This window comes from Oenanthe melanoleuca, chromosome 7, assembly GCF_029582105.1.
Source record: "Oenanthe melanoleuca isolate GR-GAL-2019-014 chromosome 7, OMel1.0, whole genome shotgun sequence".
Classification (NCBI taxonomy): Eukaryota; Metazoa; Chordata; class Aves; order Passeriformes; family Muscicapidae; genus Oenanthe; species Oenanthe melanoleuca.
Window position 1 is genome coordinate 14,926,820 of NC_079341.1, and position 24,338 is coordinate 14,951,157.

Below are 24,338 nucleotides of genomic sequence, written 5' to 3' on the forward strand. Positions count from 1 at the left end.
CTGGGACAGAAAAGGTCTTTGAGCCAGGAATGAGCAGCTTTACCTGTGAGATGGAAAGCACAGATTCCCCTGAGGAGATGCTCAGAGACATCCAACAGGAACCAAACACAACCAAGGGCTTCTCTTTTGGGAAATTCATACTTGGGTTAGTAATGGATCATCCTGTGACACAGGAGGAGCAAAGGAAGGAGTCTTGGGAGAAGAAGAGGACTCCCACTGAGGAAGCCTCTGAGAACAGCCTGGATGGAGAAGAAATGTGGGAGGATACTTCTGCAGGTCCAGAGCCCAGTTCTATTCAAATCTCAGAGCCGGAGGCTGATTTGTCCCTGGCCAATTATTTAAGATCCACTGGGAGATATGAAACGCCAACTCTCAGAGGCACAGTCCAAAAGGAGCAGCAAGAAACTGTAACTTCACTGGAGGTGGAGGAGGTTACCTTCAGCATGGTTTATGATTATTACAACAACCACCAGGAATTTGCCCGGCCCTTCTCTCCTGAGTCGGAAATGTCTATAGAGCTGGAGAGTGGGAGCAGAGAGGAGTCACCTGATTCAGACCGCTTCTACACACCTCCCTCTTCCGTGGAAATCTTTGAAACTGCTTCATCAGCGTCCTACCACACGCCGCTCAGCACACCCGAGCGCTACTCCACACCGTCCGAGGGCTCAGGGTACAGCACGGCCCCCGAGCGCTACTCCACACCCTCCGAGGGCTCAGGGTACAGCACGGCCCCCGAGCGCTACTCCACACCCTCCGAGGGTTCAAAATGCAACACACCCTCCGAGCAGTATTTCACACCTTTTGAGGGACCCTGCTCTGCATCAGGGGACAGCACGCCGCCAGAACGCTACCGGACACCCACTGGGGAGTATGTGGATGCCCTGACCACGCTCCCCCTCTGTGAGAGGAGGCATCAGCCTCCAGAGCAGCCCCAGGCAAACGGGTTTATGACCCCCTGTGAAGCCCTGGAGCCGTCAGGCAGGGACATGCCCCCGGCATTCCTCAAGGCTTTGAGCAGCAGGAGGTTGTATGAGGGCAGCACGCTGTTGTTTGTGGCCGAGGTGGTGGGTGTGCCCAAGCCAGGAGTGAAGTGGTATCATAATAAGTCTCTGCTGGAGCTGAATGAAAGAGTGCAAGCAGAGAAGGATGGAGACAGATATATTCTGGAAATCACTAATGTCCAGAAAGCCGATGAAGGACAGTATCTGTGCCATGCAGTGAACATTGTTGGAGAAGCTAAAAGTGTTGCAGAGGTGGAAATTTTGCCTGAAGATGGACGGTCTCTGGCACTGCCACCCCCTGTCACCCACCAGCACGTTATACACTTTGACATGGAGCAAACCACATCTTCGAGGTCCCCTTCACCACAGGAAATCCTCCTGGAAGTGGAGCTGGATGAAAATGAAGTGAAAGAGTTTGAGAAGCAGGTCAAAATCATAACCAGTCCTGAGTTTAGCCCAGACAGGAAGAGCATGGTGGTTTCCCTAGATGTACTTCCACTTGCCTTGCTAGAGCAAGCTGCAGGCTTGGCAGCAGGGGAGAATGAGGATATAAAAATCGATTTCCAAGTAACTGAAATGCCTCCACGCTTCGCTGTGCCCATTACGGATATCAGGGTGACAGAAGGCTCGGATGCAGTGTTTGAGTGTGTTGTAACGGGTACGCCTGTCCCAGTAGTTCAGTGGTTCAGAGGTGGCATGTGTGTGACACCTGGCACAGGGAAGTATGTTGTGAGTCAGGAGGAGGGACTTCACAGTCTGAAGGTCCAAACTGTAGGTCCTTCTGATAGTGGCTTGTATCGCTGTCAGGCAATGAATAGGCTGGGAGAAGCAACGTGCAAAGCCTCCCTGGTGGTCGTGGCTCAGCAGGAAGCAAACGCAGTGAGCAGTGAGACAGTCACAGGCTGTGAACCACACAGGTCCCAGAAGCGTGACTTGCTTCTGAGTAAGACTGTGAGCCCCGGTGATCAGTCAGAAATAGAGCTGGAATTTGAGTTTGAGCCGCACAGAGATGACTCAGAAAAAGCGATCCAGGTGCTCGCAGTGACTCAACAAGAGCAGGAAGTGGAAGGGGAGAAGTGTGTCAACATTAGTTTTGATGTGTTTGCAGAGCCATCCGAAGAGGAACGGGTTGAGTTTAGGGCAGAGGACTCGGAGAGCTGCAGCTTTGAGTTCCAGGTCACAGAAGCCCCTCCCAGGTTTGTGAGGCTCATTTCTGACTACAGTACATTTGTGGGTGCCTCAGTGTGCTTCCAGTGCCTCGTGACTGGCTCCCCCCGCCCAAGTGTCCGCTGGTACAAGGATGGGGTGCTGTTGGAAGGGGATAGGTACTGTGCACAGGAAGAGCAGAACGGCTTGCAGAGTCTTACCATTGAAAACCTGATACAAAGTGACAGTGGGCAGTATAAATGTATAGCTACGAACAGGGCAGGAACCGCTGAGACTTGTGCTGTGTTGACATTATACTAAATTTCCATAATTTATTTCAGTCTGTCTTGAAGTACTAAGAGTTTTTATGATGTTGTTCACTGCAGGTAAAAATGCAGCACTCATTTTAGGGGCATTGTTTTCATCTCTTTAAGGGTGAAAACCACTCTCTGGGCATATTTGTGTTTCACTTAGATTTGCCTTCTTTGGGGAATTTAAGTGAAATTTAATCCATGCATAGGTTTTGTGCACACTTTCTGCACTGAGGGATACTTCAGGCTCCTTCTACGCTCCTTGCTCATTCTTGTAAGGATATTTTAATTGACAGTCATCTGCATAGGACTATTTTATTTTATTTTATTTTTTTTGTATGATGTACATATACCTGTGTGTTTGTAACAGTGCAATCACTATTGTTTTATGTGGGCTAGAAATCCCTGAAAATGTAGACATCACCTTTTTCTTGTAACCTAGAGGTATGGAGACCTAACTTATGCTTGCTGTTTAGTTTGGGTATAGTTCTGTTAAAAAACTCCTTGAATTGGTATTCCCCCTTCTCACAATGCTGTGTCAGAACATGATTCAAATCCTGTTTATGGTTTCTATCACTGCAAAATTCTTACATGTATGGGCCTCTTTCTACTGGCTCATGGAATTAAATGCCTTTTTAAAGTCAATGATAATAATGCTGCAGCAAAGAAAAGCAGGACATTGGGAAGAAAAAATGAAAATTTTGCCTTAATAGAGACTGGACAGGATTTTCTTTTCTATTACCAAGTAATAAACATGAAAGCATATTTTGTACTGTATTTTTAGGAGTTACAGGGAAAGTGGAAAGGGAGCATAATAATAACAAATCAATTATGTTACTGTAAATTCATTTTGGTTGAAATAATTTTGGTTGTCCCTGTATTCCAGTGCCATTCGTAAAATATGCATAGTAGTAAAAAAGTAAGATATTTTTATGCAGTATTCTTGTTTCACATTAGAACTACACCTCTACATATTCCTTTTTTCTTTCTCTCTTTTTTTAGTATTAAGAACAGTTGAGTGTGCTATGTATCAAGATGACCAGAAATAAGGGGAATATATTCAGTTGTTACATGTGGCATTTTCTCAGCACAGGAGATTTTTACATTAATGTTCTCAATGTGAATATATATTTTTATATTTAAAGTAATGCTAAGATTTAGGAGGTATCAGAGTAGCTGACTTAATTAAATGAAAATTAAATCTAGCTTACTTAAACAATGATAAATTGATTAAGAAAACCTGTTAAATGAAGGAAAGTTGTTAATTAATGTTTCTCAGAAACTAAATGACTCCCTAATGCATATACAGCTTTCCAGTCACCTGTATGTCAGGGTAAGATCTTGAGTTCAAGATCCCTAATCAAAAATTAACTTTACTTTGTTTACTTGTTAATGAGATTCTTCCAGTTATTTACAAATTCTGTCAGTTGCCTTGCAAACAGCTTTAAGCAGAGTGGTGATTTTAAGAATAAAATTATTCCTATAGTATGTTCAGTTATGTTCATACAATTTCTTATTTCTGAGTTTGATGTGTCCTCACAGTGAGACCACCATGTCTGAAAAAATCTGTTATCTTCTAGGACTATCTCATCACTCACCTGGGACAGTAATTTTTGTTCAGAAGATTCCCTTTTTCCAGTCATGTTGCCAGATATAAATGTAAAGTCAGGAGTGGCCAAGTTCTAATGACCCAGTACCCAGGCAAAATGACTGAAGTGTTTAGGCTAATGCAAATGTGTTACTTCAGTGTCTTCTCAGTCATAACCTCTTGATAAATATTTAAGATTTGTATGTTAAAAGGCAGAGGTAATTGTGCTTTCTGACAGGTAGTGGTGGTAGGAAAGAGAAGCATGACTGTCTGACCCCATGTTGTGCTGGGAAAGAATTGCTCCATGTTGTGTCCTTAATCCATTCCTTGTGTAGCTGTGTAGCACTAAGTGATTCATTAGACAGCAGAGGTCCTTAGGGAGGTTGGCATGAATTGTCTGATGTTCTATGTCACCTGTGACGTGAGAGATCTTTTAGTTCCAAAGTCAGAGAGATCAGAGGCCCTTTGACTAGGTCCTGTGCAGTTGTGAAGTGTGTTTATTTTGCATGTAAATCTGAATATTTTTAGCAGAAAGAGGCCTATAACTCAGTTTTGGAGCCATAAGCCACACAGGTCCAAGTTCATATTCACGTCTGAAATATATGGCCAAGCATGTTTATCTCTACCCATGTAGTGGTGTTTGTGGTTTATGTAAATTTATAAGTCTTGGTTAAAGTTTTGTACATTAGCCAGGAGCACCTGATTCAAATAAGCTACAATTATTAAGTCTGGAGTAATCCTAGGTTTGAATTAACTTAGTCTGGAACAACTGGTATAGCTTGACTATCTCTTTTCAGAATTTTGTGTTTTCATAGGAATCAAAAAGCTCACAATTTTATTTTCAGATTTAATGTTGTCTCCATTTCTACAAAACAAGTACCTTAAAAAAAGAATTAAATATGTCTATTTGTCATCGATGTGTATTGAATGTTAACATGTATGGTTAATTTGTGAAATAAATACGAAATTATTTAAGTCCATCGCTTCTTGTACTTTATTCATTTCACAAACATATCTCAAATATCAAAAAATATCTATATAGTTATTCTCTCATAAATATCCAGGAATACACAAGAGTGCATTAATTTTTGCTACACTCCTGTGTATAAAGCATTCTCCCATGTTAACATGGGTTTCACTCTGCAATTTATTTTTTTTTTATGTTATTGGCCCAATTCTGCCACCCATTCTCAAATTGCACAATTTATTACTGTTTTAACAAGGTTGGTAAGTAATGCTGAAGGACTGCTGTAATATTTTTTTCTACTTAAGCATTTCCTCTCTGCAGTTAATCATTGCATGCACTGTGCTATGTCATTTATATTATGGCATTTATGGCAAGACTAATAATTACTAAATCCAACAAGAAAGAATTGGGTAACAGAGTCTGTTCTTTTTTATATTTGTTGTTGAAATGAAGCAAAAATTCATATCTCTCAGTAAGTTTTAAGATTGAAGACACTGTAATTGAGAAGCTTATCAAGGTTCACCATTACAGTGCCTAGAGACATTAATCCACTCACACTTTTATTCTTTTATTTAAACTCTTATATCTTTCCAGCATCAAATACTCTGGATCTTGACTGAGCAAACTTGACTCAGTGAGGATTACTGTATTTGATTTCCAAAGTTTTTCCTTGCATCATGCTTTTCTTTAATTGTTCCATTCCTGTAAATTCCATATTTCACCGATTTTCTATTGTCAAACATCTGCAGAGATGTTCTTGATCTCTGCTTCCTCTCATTTTTAAACTACTGTTGGAACTAAAGTTGTCCTATGCATAGATCTATAATTTCACAAAGGCAAAAAACAAAAAAATCTTAAAAGTCTGTACTCTTTTTCTCTGATGTTATGGGAATTTTAATATGTCACATCTTGACAGGGAGGAGTTCAAAAGCAGAGATTTAAATCAATTATATTAAATCAAGAATTTAAACTTGTGATGTTTCTAATAATGATGCTGTAAACTTAAGGGTCTAATGACAAACCAGGACAAAGTTGGTAAGGTAGAGGTAATCTTTTGGTGTGCTAGACAAAAGATAGAGTTTAAAGATATGAACTATGCATTAGAAGAAAGGTTAGTGTGCTGAAAAGATTGTGGATTTGTTGGTTGGTTTGGAGGGAGGGGGATTCAATCCTAATTGTGGCATTATGCTTTTTTTGTTGGTGTTTTAAATTGCATCAGGGTCTTAGCACTATTCTGCTGTACTTGTTTGCATAGGTGTACATACAAATATGTATGACACATAGCACTTTAATTATATCTGTGAAATGCATCAGTGTTGCTTGATTGTTACCTGCACAGTGCACCCTGGAGGGATATGCCTAACCCATTCTGTGATGTCAGGTTTAAAGACACACCCATCCTGATCAAGATAGGAAATTCTTAAGCAACCTGACAAAACAGCATGTCTTACTCATTTGGCAGGTGTGACAGCAAGGGGACAACAGAGATCTCCTGCTCATTGCTAGCTGCTGTTTAGTATTGAGAAAGCCTCCAGCTATAGAAAAATAGTTGCCCTAACACTGTGTATTGCTATCTGCAAGTGTTCTCATAAATATTCTAGTAAAGCTAAACAATTTTTTTCCATACAGACATCACTAGGTCTCTTATTGCCTCTTCTGAGGAAGGAAGAAATGAAGGCTACAGCAGCGGCCTTCAGTTGCCTGATAGAGAAAAAACACTTGAATTTGAGCCTGAGAAACCAGTTTATTTCAGCAAAGCAAAGATGAAAACTGAGGAAGAGGGCAAAGCCCCTGTTTTCCTGAAACAGGTCTCAGATGTTGAAGTCTGGCAGGGAGATGTAGCTAGGCTCTCTGTTACGGTCACTGGCAGCCCCACACCCAAAATCCAGTGGTTTTTCAGCAGCAGGAAGCTAACCCCGTGCGTGGACTGTAGGTTAGTGTTCGCCGGCAGCGAGCACAGCCTCATCCTCCCATCATCATCATCAGGTGCGCAGCTCGAGGGAGAGGCCAGCAGTGCCCGGCTCCGCGGGGTCGGGGTCGGGATGGCCCGGCTTTGCCAGGAAGCCGGCAGCGTGCGCTGCTGGGGTCCGAGGGGAGCCGGCAGCCCCATCGCCACCGCCCCGGCGTGGGGCAGGGCTTGGGCTCCGCACCTGCCGGGCTGTGAGTGCCCTGATGAGCCTCGTGCTCTGCTGAGCTCCTTGCGCTGCCCGAGGAGCGCGCTGTGTGCCGGCAGAGCCCAGCCTTGCAGCACCCCGCGGTGGCAGAGGACCCGAGCCCCCTTTCCTACCAGGAGGCTGGTGAGGTTCCTGCGATGGAAGAAGCGCTCAGTCTCGAGCCCATGAGGGAGCCTCCAACCCTGCTTCAGCCCCTGATGAGCCAGGCAGCCTACATGCTGCCCAGGGAGGATGTCTTGCCTGGCCTGCCACCAACCTGTCTGGCAGCACAGAGCGTTGAAGAGATGCTCACCCAGGTGGCCACAATACAAGAGAGCAGCAGGCTTCTGGCAGAGCCTCTGGAAACCCTCCCTGCTGGCCCCCAGGGCGTGGTGCCTGCAGCAGTGATGGAGACACAGCTGCTAGGCTGCCTTGGGACTGTAGCTGCACAGATACTCATGCCCAAAGAGAAAATCATCCCCAAGGCAGCAGAGCAACTGGCTGCGCTGAAGACAGAGACTTCCCAAACCCTTCTACAGGTGTCAAGCACCACTGAGAGCCATGCCATGGATGGTGACCACATTTAGATCCTTGAGGGCTTTCAGACAGCACAAGGTGAGCTGAAGGCTGAACCCAGATTTCTCTCTGAATTGGCCTTCACTGGGGGCCAAGCTATCTCCTTGGAGAACATTTCTTTCCTGGAAACAGCAAAGGAGGATTTTCCTGCAAGGAGACATGAGGCACAGGCTGTGAGATTTCTCTTGCTGCTGGAAGAAAACCAGTCCATGGAGGAAGAGCATGCTGATCAGTGGCAGAGGGCAGAGAGACAGCCCCATGAAACAGTGTACTCTCAGGAGCTCCTGCCAATCCAATCCTTCAATGAAGACAGTGAGCTTGCTGCACTGGTTCCCAAGAGCTGCAGCTTAGACATAAAGTCTCAAATCAGAAATGCTCTAAAAGCTGCAGTGGTAAGTGGGAAAAACCTCTTGTTTTCAGAATGGTTGGCTGAGAAGGAAGATGTTAAAGTACAGGCAATAAACATCACCAAGGAGAATGCACATACCTCGTGCACGTTTGTTGTGACCACAGGAGGATGCAGTCCCGTAGAAATCCAAGTCTCCTTGGGAGAAGTCAACATTCAGACAGCTGACCAGACCACAGTCTTGAAGGAAGTTTTCTATTCCTTTCTTTGTGAAGATAAATATCCCCTGACTGGTGAAAAATCCAAAGCATTGTCATTCTCTGCCAGTCCACTTCTGTCAGGAAAATCCTGTGATGAAATCTTTGGGCTGGAGCCCCAGCAGGCTGAGGACTATGGAGGCAGAAAAAACACTGGAACATCCTTTGTCTGCACAAGTAATCAACACTGTGACTGAGCATGGTCAAATCAAGGATGTGGGTGCAGCTGTAGCCACTGCTGATGTAGTCTCTGCAGATGTTCTTACTGAGACACCCACAGAAATACTGAAAAGAAAAGAGAAAAGGGGAGAAAAGTGTGAGGAAGAGGGCAGAGAGGGTCTGGAAACTAGAGCTGGAAAGCAAGAGGATGAGCTGGGCAAAGAAAGTTATCCCATCATACACAGCAAACTAGTTGACACTGTTGTGGAGGAAGAGGAGAGTGTCAGGCTGGTGTCTGTCATAACAAATGTCAGAGAGGTGAACTGGTACTTTGAGGGTAAACTGGTCTCTTCAGGCAACAAATTCAAGTGTTTGCAAGATCAGGACACGTACACACTAGTAATAAGCAAAGTGTGTGGGGAGATTCACCAAGGACAGTACACCTGTGAGGCACTGAATCAAGCTGGAAAAAGAGCAACAGCAGCAAAACTCACAGTTGTTAAAAGAGTTTGGATTATGGGGATAAAGTAATCTTTTTAATGCACTGCTCTACTAATGAACCTCCCCTACTATGTGTATCTTTGGGCAGAGATACAATATTAATACCATCATGCCACTAATCAGAGGGCCCCCTTTCTTTCTGGATTGATGGTCTCCTGTTACCACATTGCAAGGCCTCTCACTTCCATTACCCCAGTCTTTGGTCAGGAACTTTGTTGTTTTATTGCACTAGCATGGTCAGGACAAAGCTGTATCTCAATTCCAACCATTTCTCCTACTCCTGCCTGAGAAGTGGACCTGCTCTTCCCATTTTTCTCACTGCTGCACCCTCTCTCACTCCTTAGAGTCATTGCACAAATTCACCATCATTTCTCCTTCACAGCATAATTTCTCACAACTCCAGGATAGGTTACTATATATTTATATCCTATTGGTATTTCACTTTGTTTTTCCAGCATCACCACTGTTTCCTGATGTCATTATGTACTGTAAGACTGTCTGTCCACTGAGTCTAGTACTGCTTTCATTTCTTACAGATATTTATTCTTTTACAGTCACTTTATGTGAATTGCAAGTATGTCACCTTTTTGGGATTTTTTTTCGGTCAGTCAATCACTTAATTTCAGAATGTCAGCAGGCAGGGTTTTGAGTTACTCTCTGCTTCTAATTTCAGTTGCACCAATCCTGAGGAGAAGGCTTGAACCCTTGGAAGTGGCTGTAAACCATGTGGCCAAGTTTACCTGTGAGGTAGAGATGGCTCCCAATGTCAAGTTCCAGTGGTACAAAGCCGGACGAGAGATATACGATGGGGACAAATACTCCATTCGCACCTCCAACTACCTCTCCACACTGGAGATCCCGAGGCCTCAAGTTGTTGACTGTGGGGAATATAGCTGTAAGGCTTCCAACCAGCATGGCAGTGTAAGCTCTACAGCTGTTTTAACAGTAACTGGTAAGTGCAGACTTTCAAACATTTCTCTTTTTCCCATAAAATATCTTGGTGAATTGTAACACTTTCACGGCTACACTTGCACATGTTGGTGGTAGGGCTCTTGGTTGCCATTATAATGCATAATCCATACCTACCTTTTGGCATCGTACCTTTTGGCAGGTACAAGCATAGAAAAGGAATAACTTTTGAGAATGCTGCTTTTAGGTGCTTTCTGTATGAAGAGAAGGGAATCAGTGTGAAAAAGTTTCAGAGGGAAAGAAAGAAGGGGGGGGAAAGAGAGCAGAAGACACAGCATGGGATTGCTTTGGGAATACATTCTTGAAGAAGGTTTATTTAACTTCCAAACCACAAGAAACACTTTTAAATCTGATTTCTTGGTGTAATAGTCACTGTGTGATTATTCTAGCACCCTAAATTTATCCTGCAACTATACTTGCAACTATACAGGTTGTGCAGATCTGCATTCCTGAACATCTTTGTGCCATGGCCAGAGGGGAACTCTGTGACTGGGGAAATAGATCTTCTTAAACAAAACAAGGTTTAAAGGGGTTCAATTTGCAAACTTTTTGTCTATTGAGAGCTATACAGCAGGGTTTTTTCTTAAAAGGAAAAAAAAAAACCCCACCATCTTTTGGGTGTTTCTTGTATGGTGACTTTTTTTACTCTGACTTTTCTCTTTCTGGGAGGAGTCCTTACGTGATCTTTGCTAAGTGCTAGGTGCTAGAGACTAGAAAAATGTGCATGAACAGTGGAATGCGTGCAAACTCGCTCATCTTGAGAGAACACTGTGCAAACATCTCAGTCTTGGGGGAGGAATTTCTGGCTTTTTGTTTATTTTCCTTTCATTTGTACATTGCTCCAGAGATTCAAAATGCCTTCAAGCTCTGGAGCAAATCACAGACTAAAAAAGTACAAAACCAAAAGCCAAAATTTATCATCTTTAACACCTCTTATCTCCTTCACTGCTGTTTTCTTTTGCTTGAGAGTGTCCAGTGACAAGCTGGCCTCTCTTGCTCTCTGTCCCTGGCAAATGTGGCTCTGTTCCTCACCTCTTGATAACATTGAACCCATTTGTTTTGCAGAGGCATTTCCACCAACGTTTCTTACCAGACCTGAACCTATCACTACTTTTGTTGGCAAAAGTGCCAAGTTCCTGTGTACTGTTTCGGGCACTCCAGTCATCGACATCACCTGGCAGAAAGATGGAACAACTATTTCACCTTCAGACCACCATAAGATCTCCAAAGTGGAAAACAAACATGTTTTAGAAATTTCCCTTCTTACTGCTAGTGACAGAGGGGTTTACACTTGCAAAGCTTCCAACAAGTTTGGGGCTGATATTTGCCAGACTGAAATGGTCATTATAGACAAGCCCCACTTCATTAAAGATTTGCAGTCAGTACAATCAGCAGTTAATAAAAAAATACGCCTTGAATGCCAGGTAGATGAAGACAGGAAAGTAACTGTAGGGTGGACAAAGGATGGAAACAAAATCCCTCCAGGCAAAGACTATAAGATTTACTTTGAAGACAAAATAGCCTCACTTGAGATTCCTCTGGCTAAGCTCAAGGACTCAGGCCACTATGTGTGTACTGCTTCAAATGAGGCAGGGAGCAGCTCCTCTTCTGCCAGCGTCACAGTCAGAGGTAAGATAGCTCTGTGCCCCCTTTACCTTTTGTCTTCTTGGGTTCCCTGTTTCTTCTTTCACAGGTAAAAGACTTCTTTGGGCTGAAATTACTCTGTGAATTCTTCTCAGACCTGTACTCAGTCCATTCCCCATGGAGTCTTTTCCCCTGCTGCCTTACAGTGCACCGTGTGTTACTTCAGTATTTCTTTCACCAGAGGAAATCAAGAATTGCTCCTGCCTGCAGGGGAGAGATGGATGAAGAGGAAAAGCAAAACCACAGAAGCTGCAGCTCAGCAAAGATTATGCTGGCCTCTTGTGAAGTTGTATTTTGTTCTTGCTCTGGGAAGCAATCTTTCAAAGCTTTGTATTTCAGCTTTCTTTTCTTTCTCCCTTTTCCTTTTTCCTTTCCGCCCTCTTTCCTCTTCCCCATCTTCCCTTTTTTACCATCTCCTCCTCTCTCTTCCCTTTCCTTCCCATTTTCAGAACCACCATCCTTTGTGAAGAAGGTCGATCCATCTTATTTATTGACCCCAGGCGACTCTGCACGCCTTCAATGCAAAATCAAAGGGTCTCCTGAAATCCAGGTTACTTGGTTCAAGAACAATAAGGAAATCCATGAAAGTAACACGCACAGGATGTCCTTTGTCAATTCTGTGGCTGTGTTAGATATTTTGGAAATGAAAGTTGATGACACTGGGACCTACTCATGTGAAGCTGTCAACGAGGTTGGAAGTGACAGTTGCACCAGTGAAGTGGTTGTCAAAGGTCTGTCCTTCTTGTTGCTGCCAGTCATTCTTGAGAAAAACCTTTCTTCCTTTTTTTTTTTTTTTTTTGGGCGCTGTTGACTAATTCTTTCTTACTGCTTTTATAGAGCCTCCATCTTTCATCCGAACACTTGAACCTGCAGAGCTAGTGAAGGGAACAAACCCCATTCTTCAGTGTGAGGTTGCTGGCACTGGACCCTTTGAGATTAGCTGGTACAAAGACAAGAAGCAGATTCGCAGTAGTAAAAAATACAGGTTGACCTCTCAGAAGGCTGTTATTTCTTTGGAGGTGTCCTCATTTAATAGTGCAGATGTCGGTGAATACGAGTGTGTGATAGCGAATGAAGTCGGGAAGTGCATGTGCAGTGCCACATACATCTTGAAAGGTCAGTGGGAGAGAGAAATCTCCTCTTACTGAAGGGATTGGCAAAAACCTCTTATTTCATAAAATGTCTTTTCTTTGGATTTGTGGGAGGCTGGGGAGACTGGGGAGTATCTTCTTCTCTTAAAATTCTGTGTGTGTCTTGAGTCTTATCTGGCATCAAACCTGTGACTTTGAAGAACATTGAGATTAATGGGCCATTAGCTCCCAGCTGGAGAACGTAGTTCTCCAACTTGCCTGCTCTTTTGCTGAGTTGTGACATGCACTGCACACACTGTCTTACAAAACTGTCTTTAAGTACCAGATTTTATGTGGTGATATAATAGTAGATGAGCATTTTTTTCTTGTCTCTCTTCTTTGAACTAGAACCACCATCTTTTGTTAAAAAAATCGAAAATGTGACAGCTCTGGCTGGAGATAGTGTTACATTACAGGCCGTGGTGAAAGGGTCAGAGCCTATTTCTGTGACATGGATGAAGGGCAAAGACATTATTAAAGATGATAACAATGTGAGAGTGACATTTGATCACGGTCTAGCAACACTGCAAATTACTGGAGTCCAGCTGAGCTCTGGTGGCAAATACACCTGCGTGGCTGAGAATGATGCAGGAAGTCAGTCCTGCTTTGGTGAACTAGCAGTGAAAGGTCAGTGGAGAAGCTGTGATCCCTGCAGTCTCCTACCTGAGAGAAGAAATTTCCTTTTGTCCTTAACACCAGTTGTTTAATTCTGTTGTAGAACCTGCCAAAATAATTGAAAAAGCCGAAATGATCCAGGTTACAGCTGGGGAACCAGCTATTTTGGAGTACACTGTCACAGGCACTCCAGAGATGAAAACCAAATGGTTCAAAGATGGAAAGCCACTACCTGCAAGCAAAAAATATAGGATCAGCTTCAAAAATAACATTGCCCAGCTCAAGTTTTATGCCACTGAAATGCAGGACAGTGGTGAATACACTTTTGAGATATCCAATGATGTGGGCATCAGCTCTTGTACTACCAGCTTCACTGTGCTAGGTTGGTACTGCCTCTTTGCAAAGAGCCCTGTTGCTCTGCTCTGTGCCCAACAGAGCCAGAAGCAGAACAGCACTCCTGTTTTGCTCATGTGTTCCTTTCTGTCATTTTTTTCACTCTCAACAGATCGCACTCTCCCTCCCTTCTTTACTAAACCACTGAAGAATGTTGACAGCGTCATTAGTGCCTCGTGCCGCCTGGACTGCAAAATTTCAGGCTCTCTTCCAATGACTGTCTCATGGTTTAAGCAGGATACTGAGATCACTTCAAGTGCCAAGTACACAGTACACTTTGCAGAAGGCTCAGCTTCTTTGGAAATAAAACACCTAGATGCCAGTGACGCTGGGGTCTACATTTGCAGAGCCACAAACTCTGCTGGTAGCAAAGAGAGCAGTAGCACTTTGTTTATAAAAGGTTTGGCAATTTGCTTCACTTTTCTTGGAATTTTGCTTACCTTGTGATAATACTTTTCTTTCCCAAAATACAAGCCCTCTCTTACTCTTGACAATTTTTTCCTTTCAACGCAATCCAGAGCCACCCAGCTTCACTGTAGAACCAGAGTCTCAAGATGTATTGCCTGCATCTACTGTACATTTCAAAGGAATGTTTAAAGGCACAACACCACTGACAGTGAAATGGTTTAAAGGTGATACTGAGCTGGTGACAGGAGGAGCCTGCTACATTATGACAGAAGCATTAGCAAGTTACTTGGAGCTTTATGCAGTCAAACCAACTGACTCTGGAAAATACACCTGCAAAGTCTCCAATGTAGCTGGTTCAGTAACATGCAGTGCAAACTTATTTGTGAAAGGTTTGCGTTCTTACTCTTATTTAAATTTCTAGCTGCTGGATTAACACAGCAGCACTCTTTCCCATGTTCTTTGTCCTGAACACTCTTCTTAAACCCACAGAACCTGCTGCCTTCAAGGAGAAGCTAGAGCCGGCTCATCTGGTAAAGAAAGGTGGATATGCTGAGCTGACCTGTGAAGTCACTGGTACTCCTGAGATTAAAATCACATGGTTCAAGGATGATAGAGAGCTAAAGGAGAGTGACAAATACAGGATTTCTTTTACAAAATCTTTGGCAATACTCCGCGTTTCAGAGGTTGATACTGAAGACAGTGGGGAATACATTTGCGAAGCCAAAAACGACGCTGGAAAAGATATCTGCAGTAGTGTTGTTACAGTCAAAGGTGTGTGTGATATCCAGCCACACAGTTTGTATCTTTAAACTCAGTACAATGGTATTGGCTTCAAAAGTATGATTAATGCAAATTGCACTTTCTTTTTCACACTGTAGAGTCACCTTATTTTAGCAAGGAGTTTCAATCCATGGAGGTCTTGAAGGATTCTGATGTGGTTTTGGAGTGTGAGGTGCTTGGCACGCCTCCCTTTGAAGTGTTTTGGGTGAAAGATGACAAACCCGTGCGGAGCAGTAAGAAGCACAGAATAAGCATTGAGAAATCTTTGATTAGCCTCCATGTGTTCAGGTTTGATGCTTCTGATGTTGGCGAGTATCAGTGTAGAGTGACAAACGATGTTGGGAGCTGCCTCTGCCGCTCAGAGGTCATGCTGAAAGGTTAGTGCAAGGTGCAGAACACCTCTAGCATGCTCTTAACCCGGTGTGGTTTCCATGCCACACTGTTACACACCAGACTTGTACTTACAAAATCACTTTCTTCCTGCCAGAGCCTCCGCAGTTTCTGAAGAAGATAGAAAACATTAGCTCCCTCCGAGGGGGAACAGTTGTATTTCAGGCTGCTATTAAAGGTTCCTTGCCCATCACTGTGTCCTGGTTGAAAGACAATGATGAAGTGATTGAAGACAACAATATCAAAATGACCTTTGTGAACAATGTTGCCACTCTTATGGTGAGATCTATTGAGCTGAAACATGATGGGAAATATTTCTGTCAGGCTAAAAACGAGGCAGGAATTCAGAGGTGTTCTGCTCTGCTGACTGTCAAAGGTTGGTCTTATCCTGAGGGCTGGCAATGATCTGAGATGGTTCCCTTGTGATTTTTGCAGATGCACTTAACACTCTATCTCCTTGTTTACAACAGAACCTGCTACAGTTGTGGACAAGGCTGTGTCAATAGATGTGACTGAGGGAGACCCAGCAACCTTGCAGTGCAAATTTTCAGGAACAAAACCTATTACAGCCAAATGGTTCAAAGATGGCAAGGAACTGACATTGGGCCCAAAATATAAGATCAGTGTTACAGATACTGTCTCAGTCTTAAAGGTGCTTTATGCAGACAAGAAAGATAGTGGAGAATACATCTTTGAGGTTCAAAATGACGTTGGGAGCAGTAGCTGTTCTGCCAGCATTAATGTCCTAGGTGTGTATGGGCTCTCTCTTATTATCACTTTTGGATACAAAATCAGCTCTCCTGAGCTGACATCTCCCACAATCATGGTTGAATTTCATATTTTGTCTTTTTACTCTGTCTTGGATAGATCTCATTATTCCACCTAAATTCACCAAAAAACTCAAGAAAATGGACAGCATTAAGGGGTCTTTTGTCCACCTGGAGTGCATAGTGTCTGGTTCACATCCTATAAGTATCCAGTGGTACAAGGATGGCCAAGAAATAACAGCAAGTGAAAAGCACAAATACTCTTTTCATGACAATACTGCATTTCTGGAAATAAATAAACTGGAAGGCACAGACAGTGGCTCTTACACTTGTGAAGCAACAAATAAAGCAGGAAGCAACCAATGCAGCGGGTTCCTAACAGTCAAAGGTTTGAGTTCCTACTTTGTCTTGTGTTAGGTCTCTCATTTATAATTTTAGATTTCCCCATCTCAGAGTAATCCCCTTTCTTGCTTTTTGCATGTTATAGAACCGCCATATTTTGTGGAAAAACCCCAGTCTCAAGAGGTTGTGCCCAATGCTAGGGTTCAGTTCAAAGCGCTGGTGAAAGGGTCGACTCCTCTGCAGATAAAGTGGTTTAAAGACAGCCAGGAGCTCCTGTCTGGAGCCAGTCGATCTGTCTGGAAGGACGACACTTCTAGTGTTCTGGAGCTCTTCTCAGCTAGGACATCTGATTCTGGGAACTACACTTGTCAGATAAGCAATGATGTGGGCACTGCAACCTGCAAAGCAACTCTCTTTGTAAAAGGTGTGCAACCCAATTTTTGGATTTTTGGTTCTGATTTTTCTGGGCAGTTTTGATGGGAGGGGGAGAAAGCCTTGTAGCCGTTTTGTTTTTCTTTAAATTCTGGGGTTTTTCATTCCTACCTTGAATGTTATAAAACCTCAACTTCTCTGTCCATCTTCTAGAGCCCCCCAGATTTATTCAGATGCCAACTTCTGTAGTAGCATTGCGTGAAGGACAGTCCACCACTTTTGAGTGCCAGGTAGTAGGCACGCCAGAGATCCACATTACATGGTACCTGGATGGGAATGAAGTGACTGACCAAGCGAAATATGGCATCTCCTTCATAGATGGCTTAGCCACTTTGAGGGTCTCTCAAGCCAGAGTGGCAGATAGTGGGATTTATGTTTGTGAAGCCCACAATGATGCAGGTAGTGAGAGCTGCAGCGTCGAGCTGAAAGTGAAAGGTTGGTTTTGAACATCTTGTTATCTCTGTCACATATCTGGGGTGAGGAAGTAGGAGATACTTCTTCTCCCCTCAAAACTATTTAAGGTTACTATCTACTCTCCCCTAATTCTTCTTTATAGAGCCTCCAACCTTTGTTCGGGAGTTGCGTCCCACCGAGGTAGTGAAGGGTTCAGAGGCCACACTAGAGTGTGAGGTGACTGGTACCCCTCCATTTGAGGTGAAGTGGCTGAAGAACAACAAGGAGATGTTCAGCAGCAAGAAATACGCCATCTCCACCAAAGAATCAGTATTTACTCTGAATGTGACTAACTGTGACGTCTCAGATGTTGGTGAATATCAGTGTATTATATCAAATGAAGGTGGGAGCTGTTCTTGCAGCACAAGACTCCGCTTAAAAGGTCAGTTCTCTAGGAAGCACACCTCAAACATTATATGCCCCAGCTAAAGTGTAGCAACTGGGATTACTTTATATGATCTCTTTTTCTCCTCTTCCCTTTCCACGACTTCTCTTCTGAACAACAAACAAAACTCACGCCACAGAGCCACCATCCTTTGTCAAGAAGCTGGAGAATGTCACCAGCATTTTGAAAGGCGATGCATTCTTTCAGTGCGTCGTGGCAGGTGCTCAACCCCTATCTGTGTCATGGATAAAAGATGAGAAAATACTAGAAGATGATGAGCACCACCACATCACCTTTGAGAAGGGCGTGGCAACACTGAAGCTCGCTAATGTTGACCTCAGCCACAGAGGGAGATATACCTGTCAGGCAAAGAATGAATCTGGCATGGAGAAGTGCTTTGCTTTGCTTTTTGTACAAGGTGTGTACAAGGTGTAACCTTGATGAGTACTTGGAAAGTCAGTTCCCTATCTATGTAGCTAACTGCTGTAATTTTTATACTCTTTGTATCTCAGAGCCTGCACAGATCATAGAAAAGGCTAAATCCCTTAAAGTCACTGAAAAAGACCCTGTGACTTTGGAGTGTACTGTGGCTGGGACACCAGAGCTCCGAATAAAATGGTACAAAGATGGCAAGCAGCTCCTGCCCAGTAGATACTACACAATGAGCTTTGAAAACAACGTGGCCAGTTTCAGGATTGAACCTGTATCAAAGGAGGATAGTGGTACATACAGTTTTAAGGTTGAAAATGACTTCGGAAGTAGCACCTGTGAAGCTGTTCTGACTGTGCTAGGTTTGTATTGCCAATCCATCAGGGAAAGAATGAAAAATAATCTCTGTGAAAGATAAGAAAGAAGTTAATCAGTGTTTTTGCTATTTTTTGTGTTGGGCAGATCAATCAATTCCTCCTGTATTTATCAAAAAGCTAACCAAAAAGGATACCGTTCTGGGATCTTCTATCCAAATGGAGTGCAAAGTCTCTGGGTCACTCCCCATTGTTGCAAAATGGTTTAAGGATGGAAAAGAGATAACTGACAGTGCAAAATATAGAAGCCTGTGCCATGAGAACACTATGTCACTCGAGATTGCTAACCTAGAGCTGGCAGACAGTGCAAATTACACATGCAGTGTCTCTAATGTTGCTGGAAACGATTCTTGCAGTGCTGTCCTGACTGTGAAAGGTTTGAAACTCTTTTACTACTTCTCATCTATGATAAATGCTGGGAAAAAAATCTTAAATCTTATGCTAACAAACACTCTTATATATCTTAATACTTGCTGAAAACTTGGTCTCCATGCTTGCATCACTGATTTTCTTCATTCTTAGACATGTAACTGTGTCTTTTTCTTAAAAACTGCAGAGCCACCAAGCTTCTTAGTAAAACCTGAAAGCCAGCAAGCCATACCAGATTCCACAGTGGAGTTCAAGGCCACACTGAAGGGAACACCACCTTTTACAGTAAAGTGGTTCAAAGAAGACTTAGAACTTGTATCTGGTCCAACTTGTTTCATTGGGATTGAAGGTTCAACTGGGTTCTTAACCCTCTATTCAGTGGATTCTTCTAGGAGTGGGCACTACACTTGCCACGTTTCAAATGACGTTGGCAGTGACTCTTGCACTACTACACTGATGGTAACAGGTGTGCACTCTTCTTGTTGTATTGTTATCTTTTTGTCTCCTTCTTCTCCTTCCTTTTTGTCAAGCCCACATTGGTGATCTTTGATACACCAAGTGAATTCCCTACCCTATGTTTGCAACCCACAGCTGTTTGACTCTTTTCCCACCTATTTTCTCTCCAGTATTAATTCAGACAGTCCTGACCCCACTTTTTCTGGTTTTTTAGAACCCCCCAAGTTTGCTAAGAAGCTAGAGGCAGCAAAAGTAGTCAAGCAGGGTGACTCAGCCCGGCTTGAGTGCAAAGTAAGTGGATCTCCAGAGATGAAAGTAGTGTGGTTCAGAAATGACCATGAAATTGTTGCCAGTGAAAAATTCCGGACATCATTCATTGACTCTGTGGCCGTGCTTGAAATGAATCATCTCAGTACTGATGAGAGTGGTGACTACATCTGTGAAGCTCACAACCCTGCCGGCAAGGCCAGCTGCAGCACCAAAGTCACAGTGAAAGGTTAGCTGTCCTCTTGTTCTCCAACTGCATCCCGTTTTCCCCCTGGTGGCTGTATCCCGTAGAAATACACAGGAACATGAGGTTAATTTATTTCAGGACTTCCCTGTTCTTCATGTCATGCTTGTTTCTTGATGCCCCCTCGTGTCTAAACAAGAGAGGTGATGCAGATGAGTCCTAAGCTAGTTTTTCCCCAATGCTATATTTTTTAATATCCAAGACAGTTCGTAGTGAGAATTGCTATATCAAGGAGCTGAAATACAAAGAGAAAGAACAGACACAAACTGACTAGTGTATTTTTTACACCCTGTATGGGAGATAACTACCAGCTAAATGAGACCTGTACCCTCTCTGCCAAAGGTCGCCCCTCTGTTTACCTTTTCTAAAGGGGAGCTAAGGGCTCTTAATGCTCACCTTTGTGCAGGCTCACTTCATATTTTACCCAGAAAATGAGGGAAGTCTTGCCCATCCTGTAGATATTCTCAGCAGTTTTCCAGAAGCTGGTATCTGTAGACTCTTTGTTGATCAAAGAGCTTCAGACTACTTTCTAAATGTTCCTTTCTTCCCTTGTTAGAACCTCCCGTCTTTAGCAGGAAACCTTCTCCAGTAGACATTGTCAAAGGATCTGAGGTTAGCCTGGAATGTGAGATTTCAGGAACACCTCCATTTGACATTGCCTGGTACAAAGACAGGAGACAAATCCGCAGTAGTAAGAAGTACAAGGTTACAGCCAAAAACTACCACACCAGCGTTCGCATTCTTAATGTCGAAGCTGCAGATGTCGGCGAATATCAGTGCAAGGCACAGAACGACGTAGGAAGTGACTCTTGTGTTTGCACTGTGAAGCTGAAAGGTAAAGTACTGGTACATGCATCTTCTGCAGTGCTCCCAAGGGCGCTGCACTGCTCTTCTTTGCAGAAACATTGTGAGTATTTACTGTAACTGCGTGTTTCTTCTTCAGAACCACCAAAATTCTTGACTAAAATAAACAGCATGACTGTTGTAGTTGGTGAACCAGTAGAGTTACAAGCAAGAGTGGAGGGCTCCCAGCCAATTTCTGTGCAGTGGCTTAAAGACAAAGAGGAAGTTATCAGAGAAAGTGAGAACACGAAGATCACGTTTGTAGAAAATATTGCAACTTTGCAGTTTGTGCGCACAGAGACAAGCACTGCTGGAAAATACACCTGTCAGATCAGAAATGATGCTGGAAGCCGTGAATGTATGGCTACCATAACTATTCTAGGTGGGTAAAAAGCACAAATTCATGGAAGTTTCTTTTTAAAGTTAGAAACTTGGCTATTTAGTATCAGCTGTATACAAACAAAATAGAGAATTCTTCTCTCCCCATCAAGTAGGAGTCAAATTCCATATTTCCAGTTGTCCAGCAATAGGGTTGAAAGGCACCTCACTCTGTATTTCTTTCGTTTCCTGCTCATGCCTGTTCGGAGAGGGAGATTAAATTATTCTATATTTTAAATGAAAATATACTTCAAAATTATTTTAAATATTTTAAAATATTTTTACCTGATTTTGGAAAGCATCTGAAATTTGCAGTTTAGCGTAATAGAAAGGATGGAAAAACAGCTGTAAAAAACTCCACACCCCAACAAAACAAAATTTCCTTAGTGTCCAATGTGTAAACCCATCTCATAATACTATAATACTTACAGTTAATACTAATCAAACCCTGTTTTAACCATACATGTTACCCATGTTTCCTTCCAGAACCTGCAGTCATTACAGAGAAAGCAGAGCCAATGAAAGTTACAATAGGAGATGCTTGTACTTTGGAATGCAAAGTAGCAGGCACACCACAGCTTTCCACTGGGTGGTTCAAGGATGGCAAAGAACTGACCAGCAGCCAAAAATACAGGATCACTTTCCTCAATAATGTATCTACACTTAAAATTATGGATGCAGAAAAGGAAGATGGTGGACTGTACACTTTTGCTGTGCAAAACGATGTGGGGAAAAGCAGTTGTACAGCATCAGTTGATGTTTTAGGTTGGTTTGGTATCTTGTCTTCTACTTTTTATAAAAGCTTTTGTTCGGGCATATTCTCTGTCCTTTCTTCCATTCCTTTTTAATTTTCTCTCTAACCATGGATTTATTATGTTTTCTTATGCAGACCGAATCATTCCTCCTTCTTTCACAAGAAAACTAAAGGAAACCCCTTGTGTTCTGGGTTCCTCAGCACTGCTGGAATGTAAAGTGTCAGGTTCACCTCCTATTTCTGTTGCCTGGTTCCAAAATGGACTTAAGCTAGTCAGTGGAGAAAAACATCAAATCTCCTTTTCAGATAACCTATGTATTTTAGAGGTTAATTCACTGAGCCACTCAGATACTGGCACTTACACCTGCAAAGCTACCAACACAGCTGGCTCAGATGAATGCAGCGCTGTATTGACTGTGCAAGGTGGGTATATGGTGGTCAGGAAGCTCTCTGAGCTACTCTTTTCTCTTTCTCTCTTCAAATTACCTGCAGTCTTTTGTAAATATTCTTGGGGAAAATTGTTGACAGAAAAATAAAGATTTTGCTCTTTATCGTCAGTAGGTGTGTGGAAATACCAGAGCTATGTTGAAGCAATTGTCTCATCTATCTTTTTCTTTTGTTTATTTAGAGCCACCTTCTTTTGAGAGGACCCCAGAGCCTCTGGATGTATTGCCAGGCACAAGCATCACTTTCACATGTGTTGTCAGAGGAACCCCTCCTTTTAAGGTTAACTGGTTTAGAGGGGCCAATGAACTTGTGCCAGGGGACAAATGCAATATCTACTTGGAGGAGTCCGTTGTGGAGCTTGAGTTATTTGATGTAACTCCTCCCCAAAGTGGAGAGTACACTTGTCTAGTGACTAATGATGCTGGCAGGGTAAATTGTACCACACACCTTACAGTAAAAGGTTTGTAAAGATGGCGTCTCTTCATTTACCTTAAATTATTGTTTCCTTCTCTCCTTTTGGCACGTTCTGCTCAACATTTGTGACTTACCTTTTGTTAGAGCCAGCTGTCTTTGTGAAGAAACTGAGTGATCAGTATGTGGAGCCTGGCAAGCCCATCATCCTAGAGGGCACTTACACAGGCAGCCTGCCCATCTCTGTGACATGGAAGAAGAATGGCCACACCATCACACAGTCTCAGAAGTGTAGCATCACCACCACAGAGAAATCCTGCATCCTGGAAATACTTGACAGCACCAAAGAAGATGCAGGAGAATACACTTGCCATCTTGAAAATGAGGCAGGAAGAGATGTTTGTGAGGCTGTAGTCTCTACCCTAGGTGTGTGCTCCCTTTGCTTCTTTTCCTTGCCTTTTTTCAAGTGTATGCTTTTCAAAAACTGGCACACAACAAGCCTGACTAATTGCTTCTCTTTTTTTAGAACCTCCCTACTTTGTTACACACTTGGAGCCTCTTGAGGTGTCAGTTGGGTCTTACACAACATTGCAATGCCATGTTGCTGGAACACCTGAAATTACTGTGTCTTGGTACAAAGGTGATACAAAACTCAGGTCTACTCCTGAGTATAAAGTGTTCTTTAAAGACAATGTTGCTACACTTATTTTCAACAAAGTGGCTATCAACGACAGTGGAGAATATATCTGCAAGGCAGAAAACAGTGTAGGAACTGCATCTACAAAGGCTCTCTTAACAGTCCAAGGTGATGATTTTATATTAACTTGCTAAATTGCTTTTTCTCTTTCAAAACTATAAAAAGTTGCTTCCTAGCATGTATTTATCCTTTACTTGCTTTCTTCCAGAGCGCAAAAAACCACCTTCCTTTGCAAGGAAATTAAAGGACATCGAGCACCCTGCTGGTTTGCCCCTTAAGCTTATGTGTCGGCTGAATGGCTCAGAGCCCATTACAGTCACTTGGCACAAAGATGGTGTGCTGCTCAAGGATGACCACAGTGTGCACACATCCTTTGTAGATAACGTTGCAGTGCTGCAGCTGGCGCGAACCGAGATGAATCACACTGGGCAATACTCCTGCACAGCCACCAATCCTGTGGGCACTGCCACCTCAAGTGCTCGGCTCACAGTGGCAGGTGTGTGGGCTTATAAGGCTTTTACTTGGATCACAGGCTCCTCTCTCTTATTTCATGCATGAAATGGTATCTGTGTGTTGGATTACTTTTTTCTGAGGTGTGAGCATTACATGGTTTTCTTGTGTTTCTAGAACCCAAGCAAGCACCCGTCTTCGACATCAAACCAGAATCTATTGATGTGCCTTTTGGAGAAAGTGCTGATTTTGAATGTCATGTTACGGGAGCCCAGCCTATACACATAACGTGGTCCAAGGATGGTCGGGAGATCCGAACTGGAGGAAATTACAATATTACATTCACAGCCAACACAGCTCACCTTCGAGTGCTCAGAGTGGGTAAAGGAGACTCTGGGCAATATACTTGCCAAGCTAGTAATGAAGCTGGGAAAGACTTCTGCTCAGCCCAACTCAGTGTCAAAGGTATTAAGTCACCTTTGCTTGTACATTTTCTTTTTTGGGGG

General features: G+C 43.1%; 1 protein-coding gene across 1 annotated transcript in view; it reads left to right on the forward strand.

Moving 5' to 3' along the window:
* The window catches only part of TTN (titin), a 235,634-nt gene that overhangs the window by 43,358 nt on the left and 167,938 nt on the right, over positions 1–24,338 (forward strand). Inside the window, exons 44-73 of the mRNA XM_056496551.1 lie at positions 9,679–9,957; positions 11,040–11,603; positions 12,068–12,349; positions 12,456–12,734; positions 13,097–13,375; positions 13,467–13,745; positions 13,869–14,156; positions 14,275–14,553; positions 14,654–14,935; positions 15,043–15,321; positions 15,432–15,710; positions 15,805–16,083; positions 16,202–16,489; positions 16,589–16,867; positions 17,029–17,310; positions 17,432–17,710; positions 17,853–18,131; positions 18,226–18,504; positions 18,605–18,892; positions 19,073–19,351; positions 19,556–19,837; positions 20,409–20,687; positions 20,796–21,077; positions 21,560–21,838; positions 21,963–22,250; positions 22,456–22,734; positions 22,833–23,111; positions 23,212–23,490; positions 23,591–23,878; positions 24,010–24,297. Coding sequence (XP_056352526.1) covers positions 9,679–9,957; positions 11,040–11,603; positions 12,068–12,349; positions 12,456–12,734; positions 13,097–13,375; positions 13,467–13,745; positions 13,869–14,156; positions 14,275–14,553; positions 14,654–14,935; positions 15,043–15,321; positions 15,432–15,710; positions 15,805–16,083; positions 16,202–16,489; positions 16,589–16,867; positions 17,029–17,310; positions 17,432–17,710; positions 17,853–18,131; positions 18,226–18,504; positions 18,605–18,892; positions 19,073–19,351; positions 19,556–19,837; positions 20,409–20,687; positions 20,796–21,077; positions 21,560–21,838; positions 21,963–22,250; positions 22,456–22,734; positions 22,833–23,111; positions 23,212–23,490; positions 23,591–23,878; positions 24,010–24,297 — 8,724 coding nt within the window. The remainder of the gene's footprint in view (positions 1–9,678; positions 9,958–11,039; positions 11,604–12,067; positions 12,350–12,455; positions 12,735–13,096; positions 13,376–13,466; positions 13,746–13,868; positions 14,157–14,274; positions 14,554–14,653; positions 14,936–15,042; positions 15,322–15,431; positions 15,711–15,804; positions 16,084–16,201; positions 16,490–16,588; positions 16,868–17,028; positions 17,311–17,431; positions 17,711–17,852; positions 18,132–18,225; positions 18,505–18,604; positions 18,893–19,072; positions 19,352–19,555; positions 19,838–20,408; positions 20,688–20,795; positions 21,078–21,559; positions 21,839–21,962; positions 22,251–22,455; positions 22,735–22,832; positions 23,112–23,211; positions 23,491–23,590; positions 23,879–24,009; positions 24,298–24,338) is intronic.